This window comes from Desmodus rotundus, chromosome 5, assembly GCF_022682495.2.
Source record: "Desmodus rotundus isolate HL8 chromosome 5, HLdesRot8A.1, whole genome shotgun sequence".
In the NCBI taxonomy this organism is placed as follows: Eukaryota; Metazoa; Chordata; class Mammalia; order Chiroptera; family Phyllostomidae; genus Desmodus; species Desmodus rotundus.
In genome coordinates, this window is record NC_071391.1 from 31785217 (window position 1) to 31810939 (window position 25723).

At 50.4% G+C, this 25723-nt stretch overlaps 1 protein-coding gene across 5 annotated transcripts in view; it reads right to left on the reverse strand.

Moving 5' to 3' along the window:
* NAV2 (neuron navigator 2) overlaps positions 1–25723 on the reverse strand; it is a 679412-nt gene that overhangs the window by 342183 nt on the left and 311506 nt on the right. For 3 of the 5 annotated variants that reach the window (XM_053924021.2, XM_053924022.1, XM_053924020.2), the window contains exon 1: positions 23505–24535. The exons of 1 other annotated variant lie outside the window; for it this stretch is intronic. In XM_053924021.2, the coding sequence (XP_053779996.1) occupies positions 23505–23762 (258 nt within the window). In that variant the 5' untranslated portion in view covers positions 23763–24535. Of the gene's footprint in view, positions 1–23504; positions 24614–25723 lie in introns of those variants that run through there. One more of the 5 variants, XM_024558785.3, reaches the window with a different exon arrangement.

Genomic DNA, 25723 nt, shown 5'->3' on the forward strand with positions numbered 1-25723 from the left:
ATGATAGCTTTTTTATAGGTATCCAAATCTTTCCAAATTACTTGCATTTTGTGGCCCCATGCCAGGTGGCTGGGGAAGGCAGGCTGGCAAAGGGGTTAGGAGAGTAGATAACTGGTCCAAATCCCAGCTCTGCCACTAATTACTTCTTAGCAAATCAATTATATAGGGTGACCCTCGGTTTCCCTTTCTGTGAAATGGGCATAATTGTAATTTCCTTATAAGTTTATGATGAGCAAGACATGAAAAATTAAAGAAGTCGTAGCCCACAGTAGACATTCAACAAATGACAGTTATTGAATTTGAAACTAACCTCCAGATCAATCAGCGTATTTGTTTAGCACATACCTAGCACAGATGCTAGATCCCCAGGAGATCTAAGCCTAAGGAACAGATACTTCCTGAGAAGAACCAGAATATTCCCCCCGGGGTTTTTAACGCTGACAAGAGTTCTCATTGAAGTTTAGCAGATCAAGTTCCGTTCCATTAAACATGCCTGTGGAGATTGCTCTTGTCTTTTTTACCTTCTGCTTCAGCAAAGCTCCAGAGCCTGGGACAGCCAAGGACGTCCTTGTCATTGTGCCCTGTGCCCAGCCCACCAGCCCTGGAACCCCACCAGAGGTGGCTGAGATGGCAGACTGACAGTGAGTAGCTCCAGTTTTCCTAAAAGGAAGCTATTTTTAATTCTAGCGGCAGTGGAAACTGCATACATTAACATAATCTCAACCTCACCAACTACTTTCAGTTTTTCATTTTTTAAAAACATGTTTCGTGATCAAAAGCCATGCTCGGTGTATGTCTGGAGCTGGGTACTATCAAGAGGGGGGACACCTGGTCACTGCTGTATCCTGTGAAGGAACAATGATACATTTGGAACTGTCACTACCACCCGCAGACCTCTCTCCGCCCCATGTGCTGCTTCGAGCCAAAGGCTCTTTGGAAACCTCCTCTATTTCTGAAGGATGATGCTGGTGGCCAGACAGGCCCTGGCAGGCCAGGCTGAGGTTGCCCCCACGTTGGGCAGATGGCAGCAGATGGCACCCAGGTGGGCAGCCGCCAGCACTGAAGCTCCTTCCTCACCACGATGTCAGCCTTCCAAACTCTGTTTGTTCTTCCCATCCCTGCAGGTTATTTTTACCACGGGGGAAAAAAAGTGATGCTATTTCTCTGCATTTTATCCCGAAACAAGTCACACCAGCTCCCTTCAAAAAAGCACCCAACAGATGGTTCTGGTCCCTTGTGCTCAGAGAAACAGCAAAGCTCTGGGCTGTCAGCAGGTTATTAAAATTTCATGCAACATGCAGAAGGCATGGCTTCAACCTCCTTTGTTCAGAATGGCAGAGAGGTTAGGAGTTCGAGTCCTGCCTCTGATGTGGCTGTGTAATTCCGAGCACCAGCAAGTGACCGGGCCTTGCTATGCATCTGTCTCCTCCCTTGTAAAATGGGAGCGATGACAGGGTTCAATCGACGGAGTGGTTGTGAAGATTAATCGATCCGGTACTTGGCACACAGTAGGTGTTCTACAAATACTGGTTAAAACTATTATTGCCTCTGCTGTCAACTAAACCTGTGCAGGTCTGGGAAGGAATTCTACAGGGCCCTGTCTAGGATGCCAGGGGAGAGGGCTGCTCTCGGGGCAGTGCTGACACCCTGTACCACCTACAGACCTAGCGGAGAGAGCTAGGCAGAGCAGACAGGGGCCCGGGCTGATCTCGCCGCCACCCCGCAATCAGTGGCACTGGGCTGCTTGGTGCTGGGCTTAGTCGCAACACCCAGGGAGGAAGTCTGAGGTCTCTGAGAGGGGTTCAAAGTCCACTGCAGCTTCCATTTAGTGAGCACTTACTATGTCCTGGGCAAGGCATGTTCAAGGCCTTCTCTGACTGACTCCTCTCCATACTACGAGGAAGGTATTATCATTATCCCTATTTTGCAAATGAGAGATCTGAGGTTACACAGCAAGTAAGCACGAGGCCAAGCCCCAGCTCTGGCCCAGCCATCTGGAGAGCCCATGCTTGTCATGAACTCGTACCACTGCGGTGGCGCTGGGGGCCGGAGGGCTGTGTTCCACCCTCCCAGCCTGAGAGGAGGTTCATGGGACCCATCCAGCCCTCCGTGGCAGAGCTGGCGGAGAGAGTGTGTGGTGCCTGACGTTAGTGGGCTGTGGGTCCAAGGCCTCCGGGTTTTGGGCACTGCTGGTGTGATGCACAGGCAGAGACTCCAGCCCTCTCACTGTATATTTTGGGGTGGGATGCATGAACCGCTCCTGTCTTTGCCTTGCCCCTGGGGATTCTCACATCCCCACCTCCACCAGCCACGCTTCTGAGAGTCTGTTAAAACGCCAGCGTGCGACCTGGAAGAGAAATACCTAACCCAGCACCGGCCATGAATGCTGAGCATGAATTGCTTTGTGTCAGACTGAGTGTGAGTAGGAAGGAAGGGCAAGGGGTTCAAGAGAAGGGGAGCCCAGGCAGTCAGTCACGTTTGAAGACAGCCCACCCTAATGGAAGGAACTGGCTGGCACGAGCCTTCTGAGAACTGACCCATCCAGGGCCCCCTTCTCTTAGAGCGTCCTCCCCGCACTGAAGCTGATGGCCTCACTCACGTTGAGGTGTCTGCATCTAGCACGGGTTTATTATATTCTGCCTTTCCAATAGCACATTTGCATCTTAACACAGGCATTCGGGAAATCGCTACCTTGCCTTTGCTGGCCAACTCTGGCTCACCTGGCAGTTACTGCGGAGCCTCCCCTCCTCGCCCCTCCCGGACACCTGACACGGGGCACCAAGTCCTACGCTCATTCTTCCTCCCTGGGCTCTCAGATCAGTACGTTCCTCTCCAACCTCAGGGCCCACACCCAGGCCCTTATCGCCCCTCTGTGCCACGGTTTCCTCATCTGCAAAATAGGGGGACTAACAGTGCCTTCCTGATAAGACTGCAGCAATCATTAAACAAGTTAATGCGTGTAAAATTCTTAGGCTAGTACCCAGCACATAGTAAGCCTTCAATAAACGTTAGCCATCGTCACCATCGCCAACATCAACAGTAGCACCAAGATTACCAAGGACCCCTGGTCAGACCTCCAGCCTCCAGCCGGCCTTAAACATCGCCTGCAGTAGGCGGTCAGTCGGACTGGGTCTCCTCATTGTCATTGTCATCTCCCACTGCACAGTGACCGTGCTCATTCCTGCCACTAGGCCTTGCACAGGCTTGGCCTGTCATCAGAAAACCCTCTTCCCTCTTTCCGTGGATCCAAAATCCTTTATCCCCTTTAAGGAAAGAGGTGAGATCAGAAACCGGCTCTGGTCCCGTCTCCCTCTGAAGCCTCGGTCCTCTGATCTGACGCTGGGCACTAATGGCATCCAGCGGCTTAATGCCCACTGCGTGGTAGGGGGAGCATCCTATGTCTTCAGCTGGAACCCTGAAGGTAAACACGTGCATTCGCTGTTCAGGTGTCCCCTGAAGTGCATACAGACCTGGGCACTCAGGTGACAGCAAGGCGTGGGCTCCAGAGCTGAATACTCTTGAGCTCAAAACCCGGTGCTACCATTTACCAGTCACATGACCTAGGCCAAATCAGCCAGCCTCCCCAGCTCATTTTGCTCATCTGTAACATGGGGTTAAGACCTGACCCCAGAGGGTGGCCAGGGATCTAACCTGATGCTGTGAAGGAAGCACCATCACAGCACTGCCCACGGCAAGTGCTCAGGAAAGGTTAGCTCCCTGCCCTGTCTCCCCCCAACAAACGCTCACAGGCTGTTGGGTACTATTCTGTTAGGAGCCGGAGTACTGCCCAGGGGAGCCATTTAACCTACCTGCCTGCAGGAGGGGGAAGTGGTCAGCTGGAGCCTGCCTCTTCCCACGAGAGCCCGCCCCAGCCTTTCCCCAGACATGCCCCCTCTTTCAAAGCTGCTTTTGTGTTCAAGACAATGAAACTAGCATCCGAGCCAACTGCATAACTGTGCGGGCATCGATTAACCAAAAGGTTTAAGAAGGTCATAAAAACGCCCACATCTCAGACTCCAAGCCCAGAAAAGGAAGAATGAATGTTGTGAGGTGCATAAATCCTCAGATTCCTCAGGGTGCTCTTTCTCCCCGCCTCCCAGGAGGCTGGGAGGGCTGGGCTTGACATAAACAGGCATGCCAAGATCTCCGGGAGACACCCAGGTGTCTGGACAGACCACAACCAGGCAAGGAGGGCCTGACAACAACTAGGCTGCAGAGAGATGTCCAGCCAAAGCAGAGTCCCCTGAAGGCTGGGCAACCAAAGACCTCCTAAGAAGCCAAGGGAGTATTCTCCCATTGCCACCCCTCTGGCTATGCCTCTTTGGGCTGGTTACATACCACTCCACCAATTCATTCACAAGGTTGTTATGAAACTCAGATAAGACCCTTTAATAGCAGCCCACGCTTGCTCTATGCCAGGCTTCATGCTAAGCACTTTTTATGAATGGTCTCTTCCCATCTCTCCCCTATGCCTATGAGGTTCCATTTTATAAAGGAGGAAACTAAGGCACAGAGATGTTAAATCCTTACCTAAGGTCACACAGTAGAGACAGAATGGGAATCCTGGCCTGTTGCAATCCCCAGCCCACGTTCTTAATCATTATGCTTTGCAAGCAGTAAAACGCTACACACGTGTCTGGTAACACTGTTATTCACCTGAGATAGAAGGACACTGACAATAATGCCCAGAGATGTAACTAGAGGCAGCGTGCTGAGAGGGTGAGTATGGAGGGGCATGGAGTGGTCATGGGGCCCAGGCATTCCTGGCCGCCCTGTACTTCTTCCTTCAACCCACACCCCTGCTCCCCAACACATGCACACCGTTCCATCTGTGGAACATTGGTAGCACGTGTTCACACTCATCATTTTACTGAGAATCTTATGCTGGTCCCTAGAGGCAAGGAATATTGTTCCCATTTTATAGATGAGGAAAACTGAGGCTCAGAGAGGGTAAATGACTTGCCCAGGGCCACATAGCTAATCAGCTCAGTAATACCACACATCATTTCAACTTGGATCCCCTAACCTCAAGACCCCTATTCTTTGTGTTTGTCCCTGAAGCTGTGAGATGCCCCCTCTGATTCCCCACCCACCCAGCCACAGTGTTTTTGGTTTGCTGAATGCTGCTTGCTCTTCTGTGGACTGTGTGTCTCCTATACGCTCCTCTGAGGGCAGAGATCACGTCCGGTTCGGGCACCACTAAGTCACTGGGGCTCAGCCCAACGTGATCTGCAGTACAGAGCCACCACCTGGACCTGCACCTCAAAGCTTCCCTTCCCGTGCGGGAGTCGGGGGAGGACGACACAGCTCCTGGAGGGGGGCGGGATGGGTAACAAGGGGGCAATGACTGCCTGCTAGGAAGCCCCTATTAAATTCCGTGTCAGGAATTCTATGTATGCGAAGTAGGAGGGGGAGAGTGGGCCCGGGAGAGGCCTCCCACTCCCCGTGCCCCACCTTGGTGGCATCCAGGAGAACCTAGCTGCGTCCTAGAGACCCCACGTGTGTGCTCCCTCAGCTAGGGTCGTCAGATTTAGCAACCAAAAATAGAGGATTCCCAGTCAAATTTGAATTTCAGATAAGCAACCAATAATTTTTTTAATTTAAGCATGTCCCATGACACACCAAATAAACCCATATCTTAGTTCTGTCTTTATCATTTATTAATATTTGTCAATACTTACACTTAATTTAAAATTATGTATTATTTATGTGAAATTCAAATGTAACTGGGCCCCCTGCTTTTTATCTGGCAAACCGACCTGGAGGTACCCTAAGCTGTTGGGGTTTAGGGGGATTATTTCTCCAAACGGGCTGAAAAGAATGTCCCTGAGGGCCAAGGGAACACTGGAAAGGGCCACCTATAGTCTCCAGTGAGCAAGAAGCCCCCCAAGGAGCGGGAGGGGGAGAGCAGGGGAGGAGGCGGCCCACGGGCCTGTGGCCTGGGGAGCGGGTTCACGCTGCCTTCCTGGCATGGGGCGGAAGGTGGAGCTGCCCCAGCTGCTCCCCATTAAGCAGAGCTGGCATTTCAGAGCACGTCACAGGCGCTGGCTCCCGGCCCTGGAAGTCAGCGTCTGGCCTCTGAGCCAGCACTGCCTGCCCAGCCTCAGCCCTCTCACCTCAGCGGACCAGTCCAAGGGCCCCAACAGGCCTATTGTCATCCTGCCCAGTGCCTCAATGGGGCCATTCAGGGGCTTTGGGACCAGCCCCCCCTGGAGGGCACTTCCTCCTCCCCCACCAGGGTACCCTTGGCCACAGCCTTTGCCTGTGTGGGTGGGGGGTCTGGCTGTGGTGAAAGCAGCTGGCAGCCAGGCCAACATTACTGAAGGCTGGATTGTTGACAGGGGGCACAGAAATGTCCCACACGTCACAGGACTCCAGGGCACTCTGCCCACACTGTGCCCCGCCCTCGCCCCCACCCAACCCGAGGCAGCTGGGCTTCCCAGGGGCCTGCACCTGAGGACTGCGCAGCAGTGCCTCCCTGCCATCACTGAGGAATTGCAGGGCAACTCATCAGAGCCAGACTGAGGTCAAGCCCAGGCTTTACCACGTCCTAGCTGTGTGGAGCTAGGCAAGTTGCTGCGCCTCCCTGGGCCTCTCTTTCTCCATCTCTAAAATGAGACTAATGAAATCTACTTCCTAAGGTGGAGGCTGAATGAGATAAATCACGTCAGCATGTAGCATGGAGCCAGGAACTCAGGTGCTTAGTAAATGTTCCTTTCCCCTCTATCCCTTCTTATTTCTAGTTCTTCCTAATGCACCAAAGAACCAGGAAAACGTGCTCTCCAAGGACCCACAGATCCAAAGGCCACTGCTTTGGGAATATCTTGGTTCGGGCTTGATCAAGGGGACACTGGGCCCCTTACAGACCTGGGACTCTGGCTGAGGCCCCTCTCAACTCACACAGACCATAATAAGGAGCATCTAAATACACAACTCCTCATCTTAACTCTGGTCCTCTTTTTGCCACCCCTCTTTGGGGTCACAAGTGTCTCAGATCCACTTTACACTCCCAGATCTCCTGCCCCAGGCTGCTCCTAAGCCCTGATTTATAAATGAGCAGAGACTGATGCTGAACTCTAGGGCCAGTGTCGGGCAGTTAAAGGCGGCCCGCATGGGCCTTAATCACAGAACCAAGGGGCACTCACCCAGGGTTCCTTACCATTCACCAGGAATCCTGGTTAACCCTTTCCCGTGACTGGCATCCTGGTGCAACACCCACCCTATGTGGCAACCCTAGCCCCTGGCCGCAGGGAGGAGAGCCAGGGCTGCCTGTCCACCAGAACCCTCTACCATCTGCTCAGCAAACCAAGTCCAAAATATGCTGCCCAGTTTTCTCTGGAGCTTGCATGCATTCAGACCTCAGTCCCTCTTTATCTAGGATCCCTTTCTTGTGTGCCTCAACTCACCCAACTCCCTCCACCTCTTAATCCGCCAAATGGATCTTTCACTATGGACCAGTCAAAGAGAGCGGGGGCTGCAGACCAGCTTTTGCACATTCACTTGGTCATACTTGTCAAAAATACACATTCATGGCTCTGGCTGTGTAGCTCAGTTGGTTAAAGCGTCATCCTGATATGCCAAGGTTGCAGATTCAATCCCCAGTTAGGGCACATACACAAGAATCAACCAATGAATACGTGGATAAGTGGAACAGCAAATCAATGCTTCTATCTCTCTCTCTCTCTCCTGCTTAAATCAATACACAAAAAGAAGTAAAATAAAATTCATTAAAAAAACCACGTATTCCTGGCCTCCCCCAGATCTGCAAACTCAGAGTCTCCGAGGCAGGAGCCCAGGAGTGTGCTTGTTTACCAAGCCCCCCAGGTAACACTGACGCACAGTGAAGTTTAGAAACCACTGTCGTGGAGGAAGAGATGCATGCCTGAAATCTCTCTCTGGTCCCAGAGGGCCTTTCCTGGCACATTCCCTTTCCTGTTGTTAACTATCTGAAAGAATGAATGAATTGGCTTCCCTATTGCCAAATTACACTACTATAATTGAGCCCTGTCATCTCATTTCTCAACTGCACTCTGCCTCGGTTTTTCTTGAGGTTTCCATCCGTGTACTAGGGTACGGCAGAAAATACACATGCACGCATGCGCATGTGCACACGCCTGAGACCCGGCACTTAGGGAGAGTTCACCACAAGGCCCCGCACTTGCCATGCGCTTCACACACATCATGGTGTTGGATGCTCAGAGCAGCCCCATGTGGACCTTTCCTGCCTCCAGGGCAGATGAAGGTGCAGGGGCAAGTTTAGCAACTCGCTCAAGGCCTCCCCTTCAGGGGGCAGAACTAAATCCCAACCCTGATCTGTGTGGCCGTGCCCACTTGCATTATCCTGACGTCTCAGAGGGGCTGGTCTCACCAGGAGATCTCACCCGAGTGTGCATCCGAATACCCTCAGAGCCCTGAGAATACAGATGCCGAAGCCTCATCCCGGGCCTGGATCTGTAAGGGAGCCGTCTGGGCACGTGTACTGTTTTGACAGCTCCACAGGCTCCTGGCAAAGAACCACTGGACATGTGCCCAGGTCATGCCGATTGTGAAAGTAAGGTCTAGAAAGAGAACTCACGTTTCTTGATTCCAAGAACAGTGTTCTTTCAGCCTCCCGGCACTACCTCACATGCGATAGCGCTCCCAGTGGTCAAAATGGATTTTCTACGGCCTCTGGAGGAGCATCGGGACACACGCACGCACACATGCACACGCCCGTGCTCACACAGATGTCCATTCGCATGCGTGTGTGTGTCCACCCACAAACAACTTCTTGATACCAGGCTGACCATCTTTCAGTCACAGGGCAGCTTTCCTGTCCCCACTCAGGGCCAGGTCTGAACTTGAGTGAGGCTGGGGAGGTCCCTCCTCCAGGTGGCTTGGATGGGGTTAAATGAGACAAGTCTAAGGGAGCAGGGGAGGTGACCGAAAGCTCTCCGGACTCCCTTCACCACCTTTCTTCCTCCTGCAGTCCTGAGTGAGGCCCCCAAGGCCTCTTCCTCCCTCTGCGATGGCCCAGGCCTGACTGAGACACAGGTGTCCACAAGGACAGGAGGTTTCCATGGCACCCGGGAGCATGTGAGCAGCTTTTAAATAGCCCTCGTTTACAGGGAACAAGGTGAAAAAGCTCTGAGGTCAGCCTTAGACAGCCATTTCACCAAAAGCCTGATTCAGGGGCTCAGTTCGTCGGCTCTACTCTTATCAATGGGCTTTGCCCAAATCAACACCCAGCTGCAGCATGATTTAAAGCAATGCCTCAGCAGGCAGACAGATTGCATTTACACAGCACCTACCTATTGAGAGGGCTTCCCTAGGCAGGGATCAAGAGCCCAGCACCGCCACTTGAACAAACCCCTCCTCTTGATATTCCAGGACACGTCCTGCCTCCTTTACAACCACGTGCTGAAATCATGCAATGCAATTTCCAATTGCAATGCAAGGAGAAATGGAAGGAGACTTTCAAGAAGCAAAGAATCATGGGAGTTGGGCTCTGTTCCGGCTGTGGGAATAGCTGTTGGAGCTAGAAAATGTTTCACAGCTGTCTGTGAGAAAGGCTGCGGTGAAACGGCCTCTAGCTCCTGGAAGATGCCATCCTGAGCAGCCAAGAGCACCCCCAGCAGAGTGGAGAGCTGAGGTCCTCTAGTCCTGAGCTACCAGGTCATAGACTAGATCTCCCAGAAGCAGTTACCAGATAGATTACAGAGCCCCCACCCCCCACTGCATCAGGCTGGCCAAACATTAGCTACAAAGCCAAGTATATAGGTGAATATGACAGAACAGTGTAAGAAGTGGAGTGGCCATGTATTCTAGAAGTCTCTTTTATGATAGTGTCTTCTAGGGTTGCCCTGTCCATGCCTCCCCCGACCAATCACAGGGTTGGGCTATTAGAGGCAATGGGGTCTATGATTCCAGACAGAGGTAGCGACTGAGTACTTTGTGGGAAGGGGATTTCTCTTAAGTACTTCTGAAGGGGTGAGGGCATAAAAACTCCCCCATTTCTTAAACTTCAATTTGCCTATGAATTATCTGGGGGGTCTTGTTAAAGTGCAAATGCTCATTCAGAAGGTCTGGGGCTAGGCTCAGGGTTCTGCATTCTTAACAAACTTCCATGGGATGCCATTAATGCTGGTCCACAGACTATACTTCTGTTAACAAGGGTTTAAAGCACAAAAAGGGACCAGGCAAAAGAAAAAAAAAAAAAAAAGAGGAAGGAAAAGGGCGGGAAAAAGGAGCAAGAAAGAAAAAAGAGAAAAAAGGAGGGCGGTAGGGAGGAAAAGAAAGAAAGACTAAAGATAAAATGGAACCAGAGCATGTTGGCAAACCCAACCCTCCACTCCACATTCTCCTGTGGGCACCTCAGAGCCAGCCCTAAACTCAGACAAAGAGTCTGCTCAAAGATGAGGATTCCCCTCCCTGAGCCAAACTATTATCTCTTCCCAGCCAACCCTACTCTTCCACTTTGCACTGAGACACTCACCCACCCTTCCCACTAGGAGCTCCCATGAAAGAAGCAAAACCATCAAAGGGATGACATTTTGACCCATTAGCATCATAAGGGACACACTGTAAATTCCTTGGTAGGATCTGGAGAAGTAGTATAAATGAGAGCTCTGGACTTAAACTAAGACCTGGATGCTAGTCTGAGTTCAGTGCCTATCATTTATTCAATTCATAGTTAGTGAACACTTACTATGTGCTGGGCCCCAAGCCTGCCGATCAGAAGCCTGAGAAATGACCTGTCCTGTGTGAACCCTATAGGCCACCTTTAGAGCCCCTCCTGTTTCCAGTCTAATACATCTCTCTTTCCAACTCTGTTTCGAGGAGCAAACTACCAGTTATTTTTAAGAAACAAAAATAATCTGCCCTATTAAGGGAGAGATATTTTAAAACCACTGAATGGATTTTTCCTTCCCTGCTTTTTTTATTGATACATCTCCTCTCCTTCCAGTTCTAAAATAAGCGCCCTGTCTGCCCGTACACTCATCCAAAGGCAACATGCTGCAGATGGCGCGCCCTGGGGAGAGCCAGGCGGAGGTCGCTTGGAAGGCACTGGACCTGGAGGATACAGCGAGGCAGCCCAGCCAGCCTGGCCTTGCCCATGGCTTGCTTCCTCCGAATGCAGGTGACGAGACACTCTTCAAAACAGCAGTGGAATGTGGCAAGAGTTGGTTTTTGCAAAAAACAAATTTCTGACCTAATTCCAGTTCTTTGGAATGGAAAACCAGCAGCTTCCTGTTACAAAATGTACCAAACAGTCATGTCAGATACACAAGTGTAGGCAATTCATATACTTCAAATCTAAATGTGGCTAAAAATATAATGAAGCCAGCATATTTTAAGCCAGGTAAGCATTTCTAGGGATTAGGTCAAATTTATATTGGTCTTTGCAATTCAGAGAAGAAATGATTCCAAAAGAGTGAGAAGCAGGGACTAGCGGGAAGGTCACACAGTCCACCAGGCAGCTGGGAGTCCCTGATTCCTGGTGATCATCTCCAGTTCGAGGGTGCTTCTCAGGACTAAATGGTGTGTGTTTTCCCAGTAGACGGGCAGCATCTTTCAAAGAACAGAACCCAGGCTGCTTTAGGAGGCAAGTCACAGCTGGGCTTTGGTACCTGTCATGCCAAAGAACCTTAATCAAGTTTCCCCCTGTGCTCTCAGTTACATATGTCCCTACTCCCCACCCTCAGCTAGTTTTGGGTTTATTCGCAGCAGCGCCGAGGGAGGACCACGTGTAGGTAAGGAGGCAGGCTCTGGGGGCTCCACCTGAGTGTCAGGCCTGGCTCCTCCACTTACAAGTGGGTGACCTTAGGCAGTTGTTATGCTCTTCATGCCTTGGTTTACCTGTAAAGTGGAGGCAATAACAAAAACAGCTACCTCAGAAGTTATTGCTTTTGTGGTCATGAGATGGGAACGCTCATATGAAATGCTTAGAAGAGTGCCCGGCACATAGTAAGTGCTCAGTGAGTAACAGTGATTGTATCTACCCCATACCAGGCACTTTTATATACACTAATTGCTTTAATATACATGACCCAATGAAATGCTACTTTCCCTGGGGAAAGTGAGGCTCAGCACAGTTGACTTGTCCAAGCTGTAGTTCAACAACTACCGACTGAAGGCCTACTGTGTTCCAGGCCCTACACCAGCACTGGGGAAGTGAGAGACCAGGTAATAAATGAGGAGGTAGGATCTTAATGTGGGTCTGACTTCCTGCTTGGGGTTGGGGATGGGGGTCCTAAGAGGCCTGTCAGAAAGAACATAAACACGAAATCAAAGAGTTCCAGTACTGACCACGTAATCTTGGTCAAGTTTCTGACCTTCTTGGGTCCTCATGTGGAAAATGGATGGAATGCCACCAGGCTTATCACGTGGTTTTGAGGCTTAAGTGAGATGTATGTGTGAAGTTTCTGGTCCATAGGAGGTATTCCATGGTGATCTGTTGCCACTATTATGCCAGCCATAAGGAGATTCTGACTTTCTGATCCATTAAGCCAAATGCAAAAGTTTTCTAATAGGAATGAATTAAGAACACTTAACTACTTACTTGGCAGAAGGGAGGGAAAAAGAACATAGCTCAGAGCTGTTTCCGATTCTTTAAACCATCAGAGCAGGACCTCTGATCACCGTGAGTGAGGTGGTGTGAACACTGGGCCAGGAGTCTGGACGCCTGGGCTCCAGTTTTTGCTCTGCCCTTGGAGCTGGGTGATGGTAAGCAAGTCATTCCCCCTCTCTGGGCCTTGGCTTCCCCATCTGTACAGAGGAAGTGTGGGAACAGATGGCCTCCCAGCTCTACGTTGGCTTAGCTGTCCTAAGTCTTTGAGGCATACATCACTAAGTACACGTCCCAAGTAAGCCTGGTTATTCTAAATCTGGGTTTGTCACCTAAATGGTACTTTTCCCTCCAGGGCTGGCCTTCCTCCTTCCCCAGACAACTGACAACCAAAGTTAGCATACCACACCGGAAGGTCTGACAGCTCTGGGACACTTGCCGCCCACACATGTTGACGTAAACATGCGTCACTCGCAGGTCTGAAAAGAATCAAAGCAAATCAGCACAAAATGGGGCCTGTGGGCTGAGCTGTAGCCCAGCAGCCCGTGGTAGGAGGATGGGAAGGAGGTCCTGCCAGCTGGTAGGCACATGGATCCCACCAGGACCAGCAGCACAGGGGTGACCTGGCGAACAGCAGTCTCGGCAGTGAGAGGGGGAGATGGTGCCCAGATTGCAGGAGAATGTGAGCAAAAGCACCGGGCTCCCCATTCTATCGATGCAGAGCCTCTGGAGACAGGCGGGGACAGGCCCCAGGAGGTGCCGACCGAAAGGAAACAGGGAAGAGGCCAAAGCCCAGAAAACGGGCGAGCAGGCTCCAAGGAGAAGAGGTTTAGGAGGCTCGATTGTCATTTTTTTAAAACTGTATTGATGGATTGATTTTAGAGAGACAGGAAGGGGGAGAAAGAGAAAGGGAGAGAAACATCGATTTGTTGTTCCATTTATTTATGCCTTCATTGGTTGATTCTTGTATTCTTGTATGTGCCCTGACCGGGACAAGAAGCCATAACTATGGCTATAATAGTGGGACGATGCTCTAACCAGCTGAATGACTGAGCCAGGGCGTGGCTTGATTGTTGTAAGCAACACCTTTGTCTGGAACTCAAGCCTCTTCCAGTTACTAGTAGAAGAAGGCAGTAGTTAAGAGCACAGAGTTTAGAATCCAGAACACTCAGGTTCAAATCCTGCCCCTGTCCATACAGCTGTGTGACCTGAGCACACTCCGTGACCCCTCTCGGCTAGGCCTCACTGATGCCTCATTTTCTCCTTACTGGTAAGTTAGGATCAATAATATTGGCTCAGAAAGTTCATGTAAGGGTTAATTAAAATTAACTATGGAAATGGCACATAAATAGTTGCTATAATCATTATTCATAGAGGGCATGTCCCATCCTAGAACTCTCTAAACCTTCCCCTTTTCTTTACCAACTAAAATCCTACAGAACCCTTCTCAGGTCCCCCCTCCGAAGTTGGGGGTACCCACCAAAGCCCATGTCGTTCTCTCCCCCGGTTCCAGGGTGCAGTACTGCCGTGATCATATCCTGACAGATCTTCCTTCCCTGGAGCAGACGGGCAGTTTGGACATTGTAAACATCCCGTGTGACGGAACCTACCCAGTCCCTCTCCCCACCCAGAGCAGGTGAGTTTCCCTAAGCCCCGACCTGGCAGAGCTTCGCTGCTGGTCTCAGCCAGTGTTCAGACTGCCCATTCCCATGCGTGGCCACCACCATCACTTCTCAGCTCATATGCCAAGAAGGAGCTCTGTAGGATCCATGCTTTAGCCATAGCTTTATGAACACAGCTGGTGCTCAATGTCCACACGTTCCTGTGTTTTAATTTTCCTTTTATCGTCCCACTCCCGTCCTTCTTTTCTCCTGCAAATATTAACTAAGAACCTACTGTATGCTGGACTTGGACCAGAAGGGATAGAGAGAGACACGTCCATGATCTCATGGAAGCCATGGTCTGGCCAACTAAGCATTCACAGTCCAAGCTGGGGGGTCAGGGGGTGCTACAGAGCAGGCTGGGTGGGGGTGAGCGAGACAGTGCATCCAGACCATGACTGTAGCAGAAGGCTTCCTGGAGGAGGTAACATGAAGCCTCAACTTGAATGGGTAACAGATAGGGACAATTTAGCAGACCTAAGTAGGGGGGAGAGAAAGGCGGTCAAAGCGGAGAGAAGAGCTTGCCTTCACTCATACTCCTTACCTTCTCAACGCCTGGACAACGCCTCTCAACAAGAGGTGTTAATACATTTTTAGTATTTTTTCATTTTTAAAAGTTTCTTTTATATTTTCAGCCATGCAAACTCTGTAGAATTTTATAAGAGATGACCAAATCAGACTGGATCCTTTGATTTCCATAAAATGCCAGCAGCCATTCTGATGAAAGAACAAGGAATTAAGCCAAGCTTCTCACACTACCCCAGAAAGCAGATTAGGGGTCCAGTGGCAATAAGTAGCCTGGCCTAGTGAAAGCAACTTGGCCAGGCTACTTATTATGTGCACACACACGGTCCTGCTGGAGCTATGTTCTCATGCGTACACTGTAGATGTCGAGGGCATTGCTAATGTACACTCTGATTAGTCAGGGCTTTGTTTGGTTTTCCAACATTTTATTGTGAAAAACTTCAAACACAGAAAAGTTGAAAGAACCGCACGTATATCTTCACCTAGATTCACTAGTTAACATTTTACAACACTTGCTTTCTCTTTCTCTCTGCAGACAAACTCACTCTTCTCTTTCCCGAACCATCTGAGAGTTAGTTGCTGACATCAAGACACTTCACCTCGAAATATTTCAGCATGTATCCCCTAAAAAAAGGGCGTTTCCTTACATAACCCCAATACCACTACGATGGCTGGAGTAATGCCATCTTATACAATCTGCATTCAAATACCTGCCCTTGTCTGCGAAATGACCCTTCTAACACTCATGGTTTTCCTCAGCAGGACCCAGTCAAGGAGTTTTCATTGGATTTGCTTATTAAGCTCTTCCGTCTCCGTTTCTGGAATTGTCCTTTACCTGGCTTTTAAAATTTTTTGTCTTCCATGACATTGACAGTTTTGATGACCTGTTGTCTTAAAGAATGACCCACAGTCTGAATGTATCTGATAGCTTCCTCACTCCAACAAATGATTTTGATCCAATTCCCCAATTTTCCCTTCTCCTGTCCAAAACCAGCCCTGCCAATCACACTCGGGATAACACTTCGTGACACGTGAGATCTCAGAGAACTCGGAATTTCACGCATCCCAAATTGGGTTAATTGATATTATTAAGAAACTATTGTTATTGTTATTTAATTTATTACTAAGCAAATATTTAATATTTGAAAGAATATTTTCAATATTTCCAAATTCTGGGGCAGAAAGGAGCAGCCAGACAGCTGAAATTTTACAGCAATTTACTTTGATTCAGTATTAACACTGCCTTTTCAAATATTTTTTTCAAAGTGCTTTCACACGTGCTATTTAAGAACCTTGACTTTGGGGTCAAACAGGTAGGAGTTTAACTTCTGGGTCCACCACTTCACCAGATGTGCGAGGTGGAAAAGTAGCTTAACTTCTCTCAGCCGTGGTTCCCTTAAAGGCCATAAGGTGCTTACGCCAGTGCCTCGTTCATAATGACTGCCTCTACTAAGCTTCACAGTAACCCTTCAAAAAAGGCAGAGTAGGTATTATCCTGTTTCTTTTATGCATGAGGTAACAGAAGCTCAAACAACAATGTGACTTACTGAAGGTTATGCAGCAAAGTGTCAAAAGGGACAACTAGACCCACAGTTGCTGACTTCCAGGGCTGTCATTCCTAGTTCTCCACAGGAAGTAGCACCTACCTCCCGGGACGTGGTGAGGTTTGAGTGAAATGATACATTCCCCCTGCTACGCGCGGCGCTGGTGCAGAGCCTGTGTTCAGTCCGCCTCGGCGACCGTTGTTGTGAGTGTCTTTGTGCCGCACTGCCATGAGTAACTGATTTGTTCAAGGCCCCTAAAGAGCCCTGGGAGACAGGCTGATAATAATTTTGATCAAGACCCCATTTCTACCCTACCTTCTATCCCACCAAGACAGAGCAGATGGCCCTGACTGGTGTGGCTCAGTTGGCTGGGTGTTGTCCCGCAAAGTGAAAGGTCACTGGTTCATTTCCCGGTCAGGGCACCTGCCTGGTTGCAGGTTTGGTCCCCAGTAGGGGCGTGTATGAGAGGCAACCAGTTGATGTTTCTCTCTCACATTAATGTTTCTATCCCTCTCTTTCTTCTTCACTTCCCTTCTCTCTAAAAAAATAAAATAAAGTCTTTTAAAAAACACAGGAGGGCGGAGTTGGAATGACCGAAAATTCACTGAAGGTATTAAGGTTTTGATTGGAAGGAGAGACAAAATATTTGGAGGCTGAGGGGCCATTGTTTGCAAAACACAAGAGAGGGTCTGTTTTCCTTGGGAAAGGAAGCACTAAGTCGTGAGTCATTTTTCAGGTTCTGCGTGGGAGGCTAGGGTTCCTACAAAAACCTTTGTGTGGCTCACTATTGTCTTATGTGGACTGAAGCATAAAGCCTGACCCAGTTTTGTTACCCAAATCACATGGCCCATTCTGCCCAAGACATTCTAGGAACACATTGTCCATCTCTTTGAACAAATGACCAAGTTGCCATTGAAAAAGAAGAGAGCATCACCATTGAAATTGACCCTGTGGCTACTGGTAAAACCACTGGGCAGCTGGCCATGCCTTGGGGCACCGAATGACCAAACTGATCACAAGGTCTAGCTCCCATCATAATCAGGCCAGGCATGGGAAGAAAGGGGTTTCCTTCTGCCCTCAGAACAATAAGGAACCATTCACAACTCCAATCAACAGGACTGTTGCATTCTTTGTCTTGGGCAGGGCCATCAGTGTGATCCCCTCTGCCGTGCCAGCTCCGACAGGGTGTACAAGAGAGCCTTCCCGTATGTTTGGCTTGCAGAAGATCCCTCGGTGTGGTTAGCGCTGTCAGGATGGCATGTCTGGGACCAGAACGTAGAGGTTTCATTTCACAACTCTGGATATGACTCACTTAGAGGAGGTTGTTCTTAATTTACTCTTGTTTCCCATTCATCTAACCAAAACCCTGCCATGTTCTCTGCTTTCATGGCGCAAGCCATCTGCCCTTCCATGTAACCACCCATGCATTTGGGAGGCAGAGAGGTACAGTGGAAAGAACATGAGCTTGGAATGAGGCAAATCTGGTTTCCAAACTTGGCTCTGACTTTGGATAATAAAAATAGGCAATACCTATTCCTTGCTTATCACACGCCAGGCTCAGACACCTACTTGTATTATCTCCCTGATTCCTCATCGCCAGCCCATGAGCATCAACATTTCCTCTTCATAGATGAAGACACTGACATTTAGATGTTAAATATCTTGTGCAAAGCTCAGCTTCCTCATATAAAATCCATCCTGCTTTACATTTTACCCAGTTTCTTATGTCTCAAATTAAATTACACATCCACACACATGCGCAGACTACCTGGCACATAGCAGATGCTCCACAAAGGTTCCCTTCCCCGCTGCTGAACCTGATTCTAAGAAATAAAAATCTCTGACCTTAAGCCAAAATCTCACTGGGTGGTTTGGCTTTGTCCAACTGGCTTCAGGAGCTTCACTAAGGCCTAATTAAAACATCTCTCTTGAGGCTACAGCTCTTATGTCTTATAAGTAAACAGAACGAAATACCAATATTTGGTGCTTCTATCTTGATCACAGAGGGAAAGAGTGTGAAAAGTGGGAAGCAGATCTAGCTCTTCTGAAGGTTGGAAATTGGGCTCTACTTCCTCCAGCCTGGCCTTTGATGTGTGTATGCTTACATGTGCTCATTACTTTAAGCTGTTCCATGTGTATATATTTGTACACGTGTGTGTATATATGTGTATATACACATAGCCAGAAGTAGATGTATTTATATACATATATACACACACGTAATGATACACTAAATAAGCCACCAGTCCCACCCCTGAAGTGTCTTCAGAAAATTAACCCATGAAATAAGCAATAATATGTGAACTATAAACATTCTTGCATGTTGGCAGATAACCATGCTACACATTCCCCTCCAAGAACTGAGAAGGAGAAGAAAGGGAATAACACAATAGCAAAAAAATGCACTAATCAAATCCATAATCAACTTTGATGATGGAGCACAGATTCTAATCAAAACACAATGGGGTAAAGTTGCAACAGGTTGTAAGCTTGGAGCCGAGTGCTCTTCCCAGGGGCCTCGCCTGCATTTTCTTTTTAAACATCTAAAACACCCACAGAGGATTTCAATCAGTTCTAATTACTTTTTTTAAAGAAATGAGTTGCAAGTTGAGCACCAGGCTCCTAAAAACAGGAAATATCAAAGTATTATATAGAATTTTTTTTCTTTGCAACTGCTTCTTAAAAATAGGCCAACCTCTCCTCAAATAGCTCATGGGCATTCCTTATCTGAAGGTCGGCTGGACAGGGTTTCTGCACTAACACAGAGCCTATCTCTAAAACAAGTCTTTGCACATGGTCATAATTTATACACCACATTAACGGAGCAGATGCTATAAATGTTCATTCTTGGGGGAGGGCCCAGGTATCCCAGCACCAGGAAGGGAATCTGGGGAGATGTGCTGCTGCAGAACACAGTTGCCCCCACTGGCGGGGTCGAGCCCCTGCTATACATTTGTGGGAGGAGTCAAGGTGAAGGGCTTAGGGTTGACAGTGGGGCTGCACCTCAGAGCTATTTTCTGGCTTGCTGGCTATGTTAGGTCTTTCCACACTTGATGGAGGAAAGTGGGCTTGGGGAAAATGGGCTGTTGCTGGCTGAAGAGAGTTGCTGCATAATAAAAGGAGCCATGAGAATGGCCTCCTTTCCCCTATAACTACCACACTGAATTTTCTGGACCCCAAGCTAATAATAATCATCACTGTCATTTCCCAAGGGTCTGTCATGAACCAGGTCTTTTATGGACACTGTCTCCCCAGCCTCTCCTCACCACCCTGCATGCTCAGAATTACTATCCTCTAAGAAGCCAGCATGCAAATCCAACCCTTCAACTGTGAGAAGACTTTGTTCTTTTCTCACCACCTTTTAAAAGGTACTAGATATGGAGCAATTAGCTATTGCATGAAGATGTGGCTTCCCTGTGGCGACACCAAGGCCTGCTCTGCACCGCTGCGTGGCCCTGCTCCTCATCCTTCCATGTCTTGCCCATCTCGCCGCCTCTCCTCCCCACCAGCCACTTGTGCCTCTTCCTGAAACCCAGCCACCTCCTGCCAACTCCACAAAGCCCTCTGGACTTCCCCAGCCATTGTGGCCCTTCTCTTCCTTTGAATCCCCAGCATACCTCTTAGCCCTGTCTCTGTTTTGCCCTGTCACCCTTGGTACATCAGTTATGCCTCCCAACCAGACTATAAAATCCCCAAGGGCCAGCCATGTTTTATTTACCTTGGTCATCTGCCAGAACATGCTGAAGAAGGCAGCTACAGAGAGGGGGAAGACCACCGGCCTTGAAGAAGCCAGAACAACCTGGGCTGGAATCCCTGCTGTACCACACGGGAGCAGCATGACTTGATGCTAGTGATTCCACTTTGCTGCATCTCACTTACTCTTCTAGCTCAGTGGTTAGAGCAGTGGTCTTATAAATTAGAGCCTGAAAGAAATCAGGAAGTCTCTCTGGTTATTGCTGGATAGCATCGTGGTTAAGGGCATAGAGTCCACAGTCAGCCTGTCCAAGTTCTAATGCTCCTTCTGTTACGAGGCCACTAACTCAGTCTTTGCCTCAGTTTTCCATGAGTAAAATGACAGTAACAACACTTATTCCATTGGATTATTGTAAGAATCAAGAGGCATTTTATGTAATATCTTTAGAACAACTCCCGACACATAGGAAGTGTTGTGTTATAATTTGCCATTATTACATTATTATTGTTATAGAACATGCCATGTCCCCTTTAAGTGTTACTGTGAGGATGAAATGAGATTATATGTAAAGAACCTGGCACATCAGGCCCTCAACAAATGGTTCTGCCCTTCCTTCATCTTCCCCCTGTGCCAGTTGTACTAGGCAGGTGATTGATGCTCTGAAAATCCTTGTGAACCAATTGATACCTCCTCAAGGGCTTGAGAGAAGAAGCTATGCCTTTTCTTACTTCCAGGCTATTCAATCTAGATAACATGCCCTATCTCTTGCTTAGCAACATAAATAGCTAATTTTATTGTGTTCCTTGTTTGCCAAATACGGGGCTATACACTTCACATACTTTTCCCCCCTTAGTCCACCCTATTTGTGTGGTTGTTTATGTCCATTTTTAAAGATGGGAACACTGAGACCCAGAGAGGTAATTGACCGGGTCATCCAGCTATTATTCCGTGGCAGAGACAGGACACCGTGTATATCTACCTGACTTTAAAACCTGTGCTATTGCCCTGACCGGTGGGGCTCATTTGGTTGGGTGTTGTCCCGCAAAGCAAAAGGTCACCAGTTCATTTCCCAGTCAGGGCAATGCCTGGATTGCGGCTTTGGTCCCTGGGCGGGGGCGCAATTGAGAGGCAACTGATTGATGTTTATCTCTCTGTCATCGATGTTGCCCTTTCTCTCTTTCTTCCTCCCTTCCCCTCTCTCTAAAAAAATATGCATAAAATATTTTTTAAAAAACTGCTATTGACCACTGCACAACCCAGCTTTCCACCCCAAAGCCCTTAAATAAAAGGAGAATCAGAGGCCCCAAGACATCATTTGCCATTTAATCCCTCATTTTCTAAGTACCTTCTAGTAATAAACACTATGTTTTAGATCGGGCACTATAGATGTCAAGCCAGATACAGCCCTCAAGCCATAACGGAGAGGCTTTCCCACATGGTGAACACGGACAGTGTCAGGAAGACTGTAGCCTGGTCCAAAGAAGGAAAATCCCTTTTACCAAGGTCACTTTGATACCAGGGTGGGGCAGAGAGAACAAGGATCTGCCACATGCCACAGAGAAGAGCCCCACGAAAACTGGTAGAAGCCAGGATAGCCTATTGGGAAGCGGCCAATTCCCTTAGCAGTCCATCTAAACCATCCTCATGGTCAGTGCACTGAGGGCAAGGCCAGGTGGAACGGGGCATCCTGGGAAATGTGCACCAAGGGTGACAGAGGGCAGCAAAGCCTTGGGGGAACAGGACCAGGCCAGACCCTCTGTGAGCAGCTGCAGGACAGTTTTCCAGGGAGGAGGTGATGAATCACCTTTCCAGAGCCTGCCCAGGGCAAGTCCTCCAACAATGTAAAGTGAAGGGTCAAATAGGCGATGGCCAGCTGCCTGGGTATGAACAATCAACCCCAGCATCCACTTTCCCTCTGATTCCTGAGGTCGTCCTCATCAGCCTGGGTGTGTGTCATACCCCAGAGTCACTGCTCTGGCCTCCCACATACCACCCACCACACCTCGTAAGCCCCACCTCCAAGGATAAAGGGGAACTCTGACAAGACTGTACCCCCAAGTTCATTCCCATATCAGAGCTCACTTGACAAATCCTGTAGCCAACAGCAGAAAAACAGAGCAGAGCACAAAAGCCCTAGCCGGGACAGGCCCCAGGAGCACTGGGGGAAATCTTGCCTTCCTCCCACACGCCATCACTCAAACCTGTCAGCTTCCAAAAACATTTAGCAAGTGCAGCAGCTAGGGGCATGCTTATCAGCCTGGCGTGGGAGCTTAATCTGCTTTGAGGGCCTTCTCCAGCCCAGAGCTCCAAAAGTCTGCTTACAATTAGCTTCCAGCTCCAGTTCCTACATCAGAAAGGCTAGGAATGTGTTGAGTTCTAGCCTCTGATCAGAGAAAGCTCCAGGAGAAGGTGGAGACAGTGTCAGTAGAGAAGTAAGTGCCAAAAAGGTCAGCTGGTCTGTTGCCACTTCCCTGACACCAGCCCCAAACTACCTCCTCCTCTGCCTTCCCGTCCCTCGTCTCTCCTGACCAGGACAGTCACATCCGTCAAGTCAGCCTGTCCCCAAAAGTCCCTGATGACTGGCTGCCAAGAAAATACGACGTGCCCCTGCTCCCTCCTACCACAAGAGGGAAGAAAAACAGCAGGGAGGGCAGAAGGCCAAGAGAACCTGATTGGCCCTTGCTGATTTCCTTAAAAGAGATTGAATGGCCAGAGCTTGTCACCCAGCCGAATTGGGTGATGTGAGCTCTGTCTGGAAAGGTAGAAGTCACCACTTCTCTTCAAGCCACCCCTCACCCCCACACCCAGTCACCGGGGCCACAGGGCTACCGGCTACCCGCAGCAGGATCTACTACCCAGGAAGGAGGGGCTTAGCTTCGGGCCGCCATTCTCAGCAGTCACCCCCACCCCCACCGCAACAGCCAGCCAAGACGCTAGGAGTCTCCAGCTGGCTGCTTCAGCTGGTGCACCGGGCACTCCTACTGCAGTCCCAGCACCGTGCCCGGAATCCTGTTAGTCCAAGGGATGGAGCAAGGGCAGGTCATCTTCAAGAGGAGGGAGCAGGTTCACTGCCACCCCCAGACTCCTGTTCCTGGATATTGCAGCCACAGGGGCATGGAGCCCAACAAGGCTTCTGATCATTCCTTGGCAGGGATAAAATCTCTGCAGAACCGACAGACAGACAGACAGTCGATATAGCTCTTGGGGAGCCAAGCCCTCAACATGCAGGATCTGACATTTCCATCACTGACAGTTTTTTAAAAAAACATTCGGCCGTGCCCCCCAAAAGGAAGCCCCAGGCGTGCCCGCACCCGGGTGTCATATGGATCCTTAAGGCAAACCTAGGCCACCCGGGCCACACCCACCGGCCAGGCTACTCTCCTCGCTCACCCCCCAATCTGCCGGCCTAAGAGGATCGGTTCCCTTCTCTGCCCGCAGGGTAGTCCTTTCTCCCCTTCCTGCCATGCCACCCCCTAAAAAAAAGTATTCACCAATCCCCCTTGAATATTGTCCCGGCACACAGCACCTCTCACCTGGGTATCGAACCCGTTTTCCAGCGAGCCGCTCTTCCGCAGCGGGAGCCCCTCCCCCGCCGGCTCCTGCAGCCCCTGCGATTTCAGTGGGATCTGGCTAGGGAAGGCGGTCTTGCTCACCTCCACCTTGCTTCCCAACTTGAGGTAGCAGGGCTGGGGGCCGGCCCGGGCCGGGGGCACGTGTAGGATGGGCGCGGCGCTGTGCACGGGTTTGGGCAGTCCCGACTTCATTTTGGAGGCGACCAGGATGGCCGGCATCTTTTCGCGGGGCTTCGGCTTTCCCAGCACGTCCCTGGCAGCGGCGGCGGAGGCAACCGCTAAAGGCAGCGCGGGCAGCAGAGTAGGCGCCGGGCCTCGGCCCTCGAGGCGCCCACCACCAGTGGAGGGGGAAAAAAAAATCCCCGGGTCGGGGAGCTCGGAGCAAAACGGTGAGCGCGCTTTCGAGATGCTGAAATGCTGCGGAGGACTAGTCGCGGCGCTCAACTGGTCCCACCTGGATGGATGCTGCAGCCGGGTCTCACGCCCCTTCTGGGTGGCCAATTCAAGGGCTCTGGGAGCTCAGGGGCTGTTGCCTCTTTCGATTCTCCTCCTGGGGACCCGAGGCTTGGAAGCCCATATTAACTTGTCACTGCATCTCCGAAGCGAGGAGGCCCCTTTGGAAAAAAGGCGGCGGGGACCCACGCCTCCTGCTCCTGGAGCCTGCGGGTGTGAGCGGGCGAGGGAAGGAGCGAGCTGAGGCGGAAGGGAAGGAGAGAACTGCGAAGGAAGACGAGGGAGAGCGCACGGAGCCCAAGACGTCTCAAGACCACCGAGACGCAGCTGCTGTCCTGAGCCTGAGCACGGCAGTGTCACCCACGACGCAGAGGCGCGGCGAGAGCCCCCGAAAGGTCTCTCTAGGCGTGACAGTCACCACTGCCCAGAAGCCCCCCGGACAGATAGCACCTTAACGCCTGCGGGTCTGCACATGCTCCGTGCGCTATAGCGCAGCAAGGCTGTGGCCGTGGGGCGCGGGCACCGGGACGCGCGGCTGGGCAGGGCTGCGCTCGCGAGCGGCCGCCGCACTCCGCGGGAAGGCTGCGCTGGCTGCAGGGCTCAGTGCAGAGGAAGACAGGCTGCGGCCCGAGAGGCTGCGGCGCGCGCTGACAGCCGGGACCGCCCCGGCGCGCCCATTGGTTCGCGGAGCGCCTATCAGCGGCCCGGGATCACACAGCGAAGGGGCGTGGCATCAACTCCCAGGCTGCGGCCGAAACTCTGGGGCCGCGCTTGGCAGCAAGTACAAAGCGGGCTGGTGGCCTCTCTGCGGCACTGTTCCCGCTGCGCGCTTCACCGCGCGCCGACACCCCCGCGCCCTGAAAACTTCTTTTGAAAAATGCCCTTTCGAACGCAAACGCCCGCCTCCGGGCCCCGCAGGCACGGCTCAGGGGAAGTTTTGTTTCCTTTTTCAAATTATTCTGGTCACCTTAACGGTTTAAGTCTTCCGGAGTCGCGCCCGAGGCCCCGTGGCCCCCCATCTGGCCTGGGCAGGGCTGTTCCTCGTCTCCCGCGTAAATGACAAGCCAGCCATTTCTCTTCTTTTCTGCCTGCTCTGTCAGGGGGCCCGGGGGGCCTCCCAATAGCTTCCTCTTCGGTTTTCAAAGGCTGCACATTTCACTTAACTATTTGAAGTATTTATAGGCAAATACAATACCCAAGGAAGCTTCCCGCCCCGAAACAGCTCCTCTTTGCAATCTACCACAAACTCTGTAATTACAGTGGCCTGAGGAAGCCAGGAGAGGCTCCATGACCCTGGCTGGCTCAGGCCAACCCTTGCTGCATTTCATGCAGGAGCTCCTCCCTGGCTGTGCCTTGGACACACTGGCCCCACAGGTTCCTCGACTTGAATTCCCCCGAGGATTTCATCCCTCCTCTCAGTTGCAGTTTGAGTTGCTTGCTGACTCAAAGGATATGGGAATTGAAAGGGATACTCCAGGCGGGCCAGAACCCCCTCAGTTCACCCAGGAGGAGCCCCCACCCTATAAAACCGCCTGGATTTAAATTGGGCAAGTTCTTTAATCTTGCATGCGTCCTTAGAAAGCTTTGGTTTTCACTTGCAGTAAGGAGATTTGACTACATTTCTATAAGGCGCTGTTGTATGGATTAAATGAGATAGCACATGACAGTCGTTTGGCACAAGTATCATCTGGCAATGTAAGGGGCCCATAGAAGTTCAGTATTGTTAT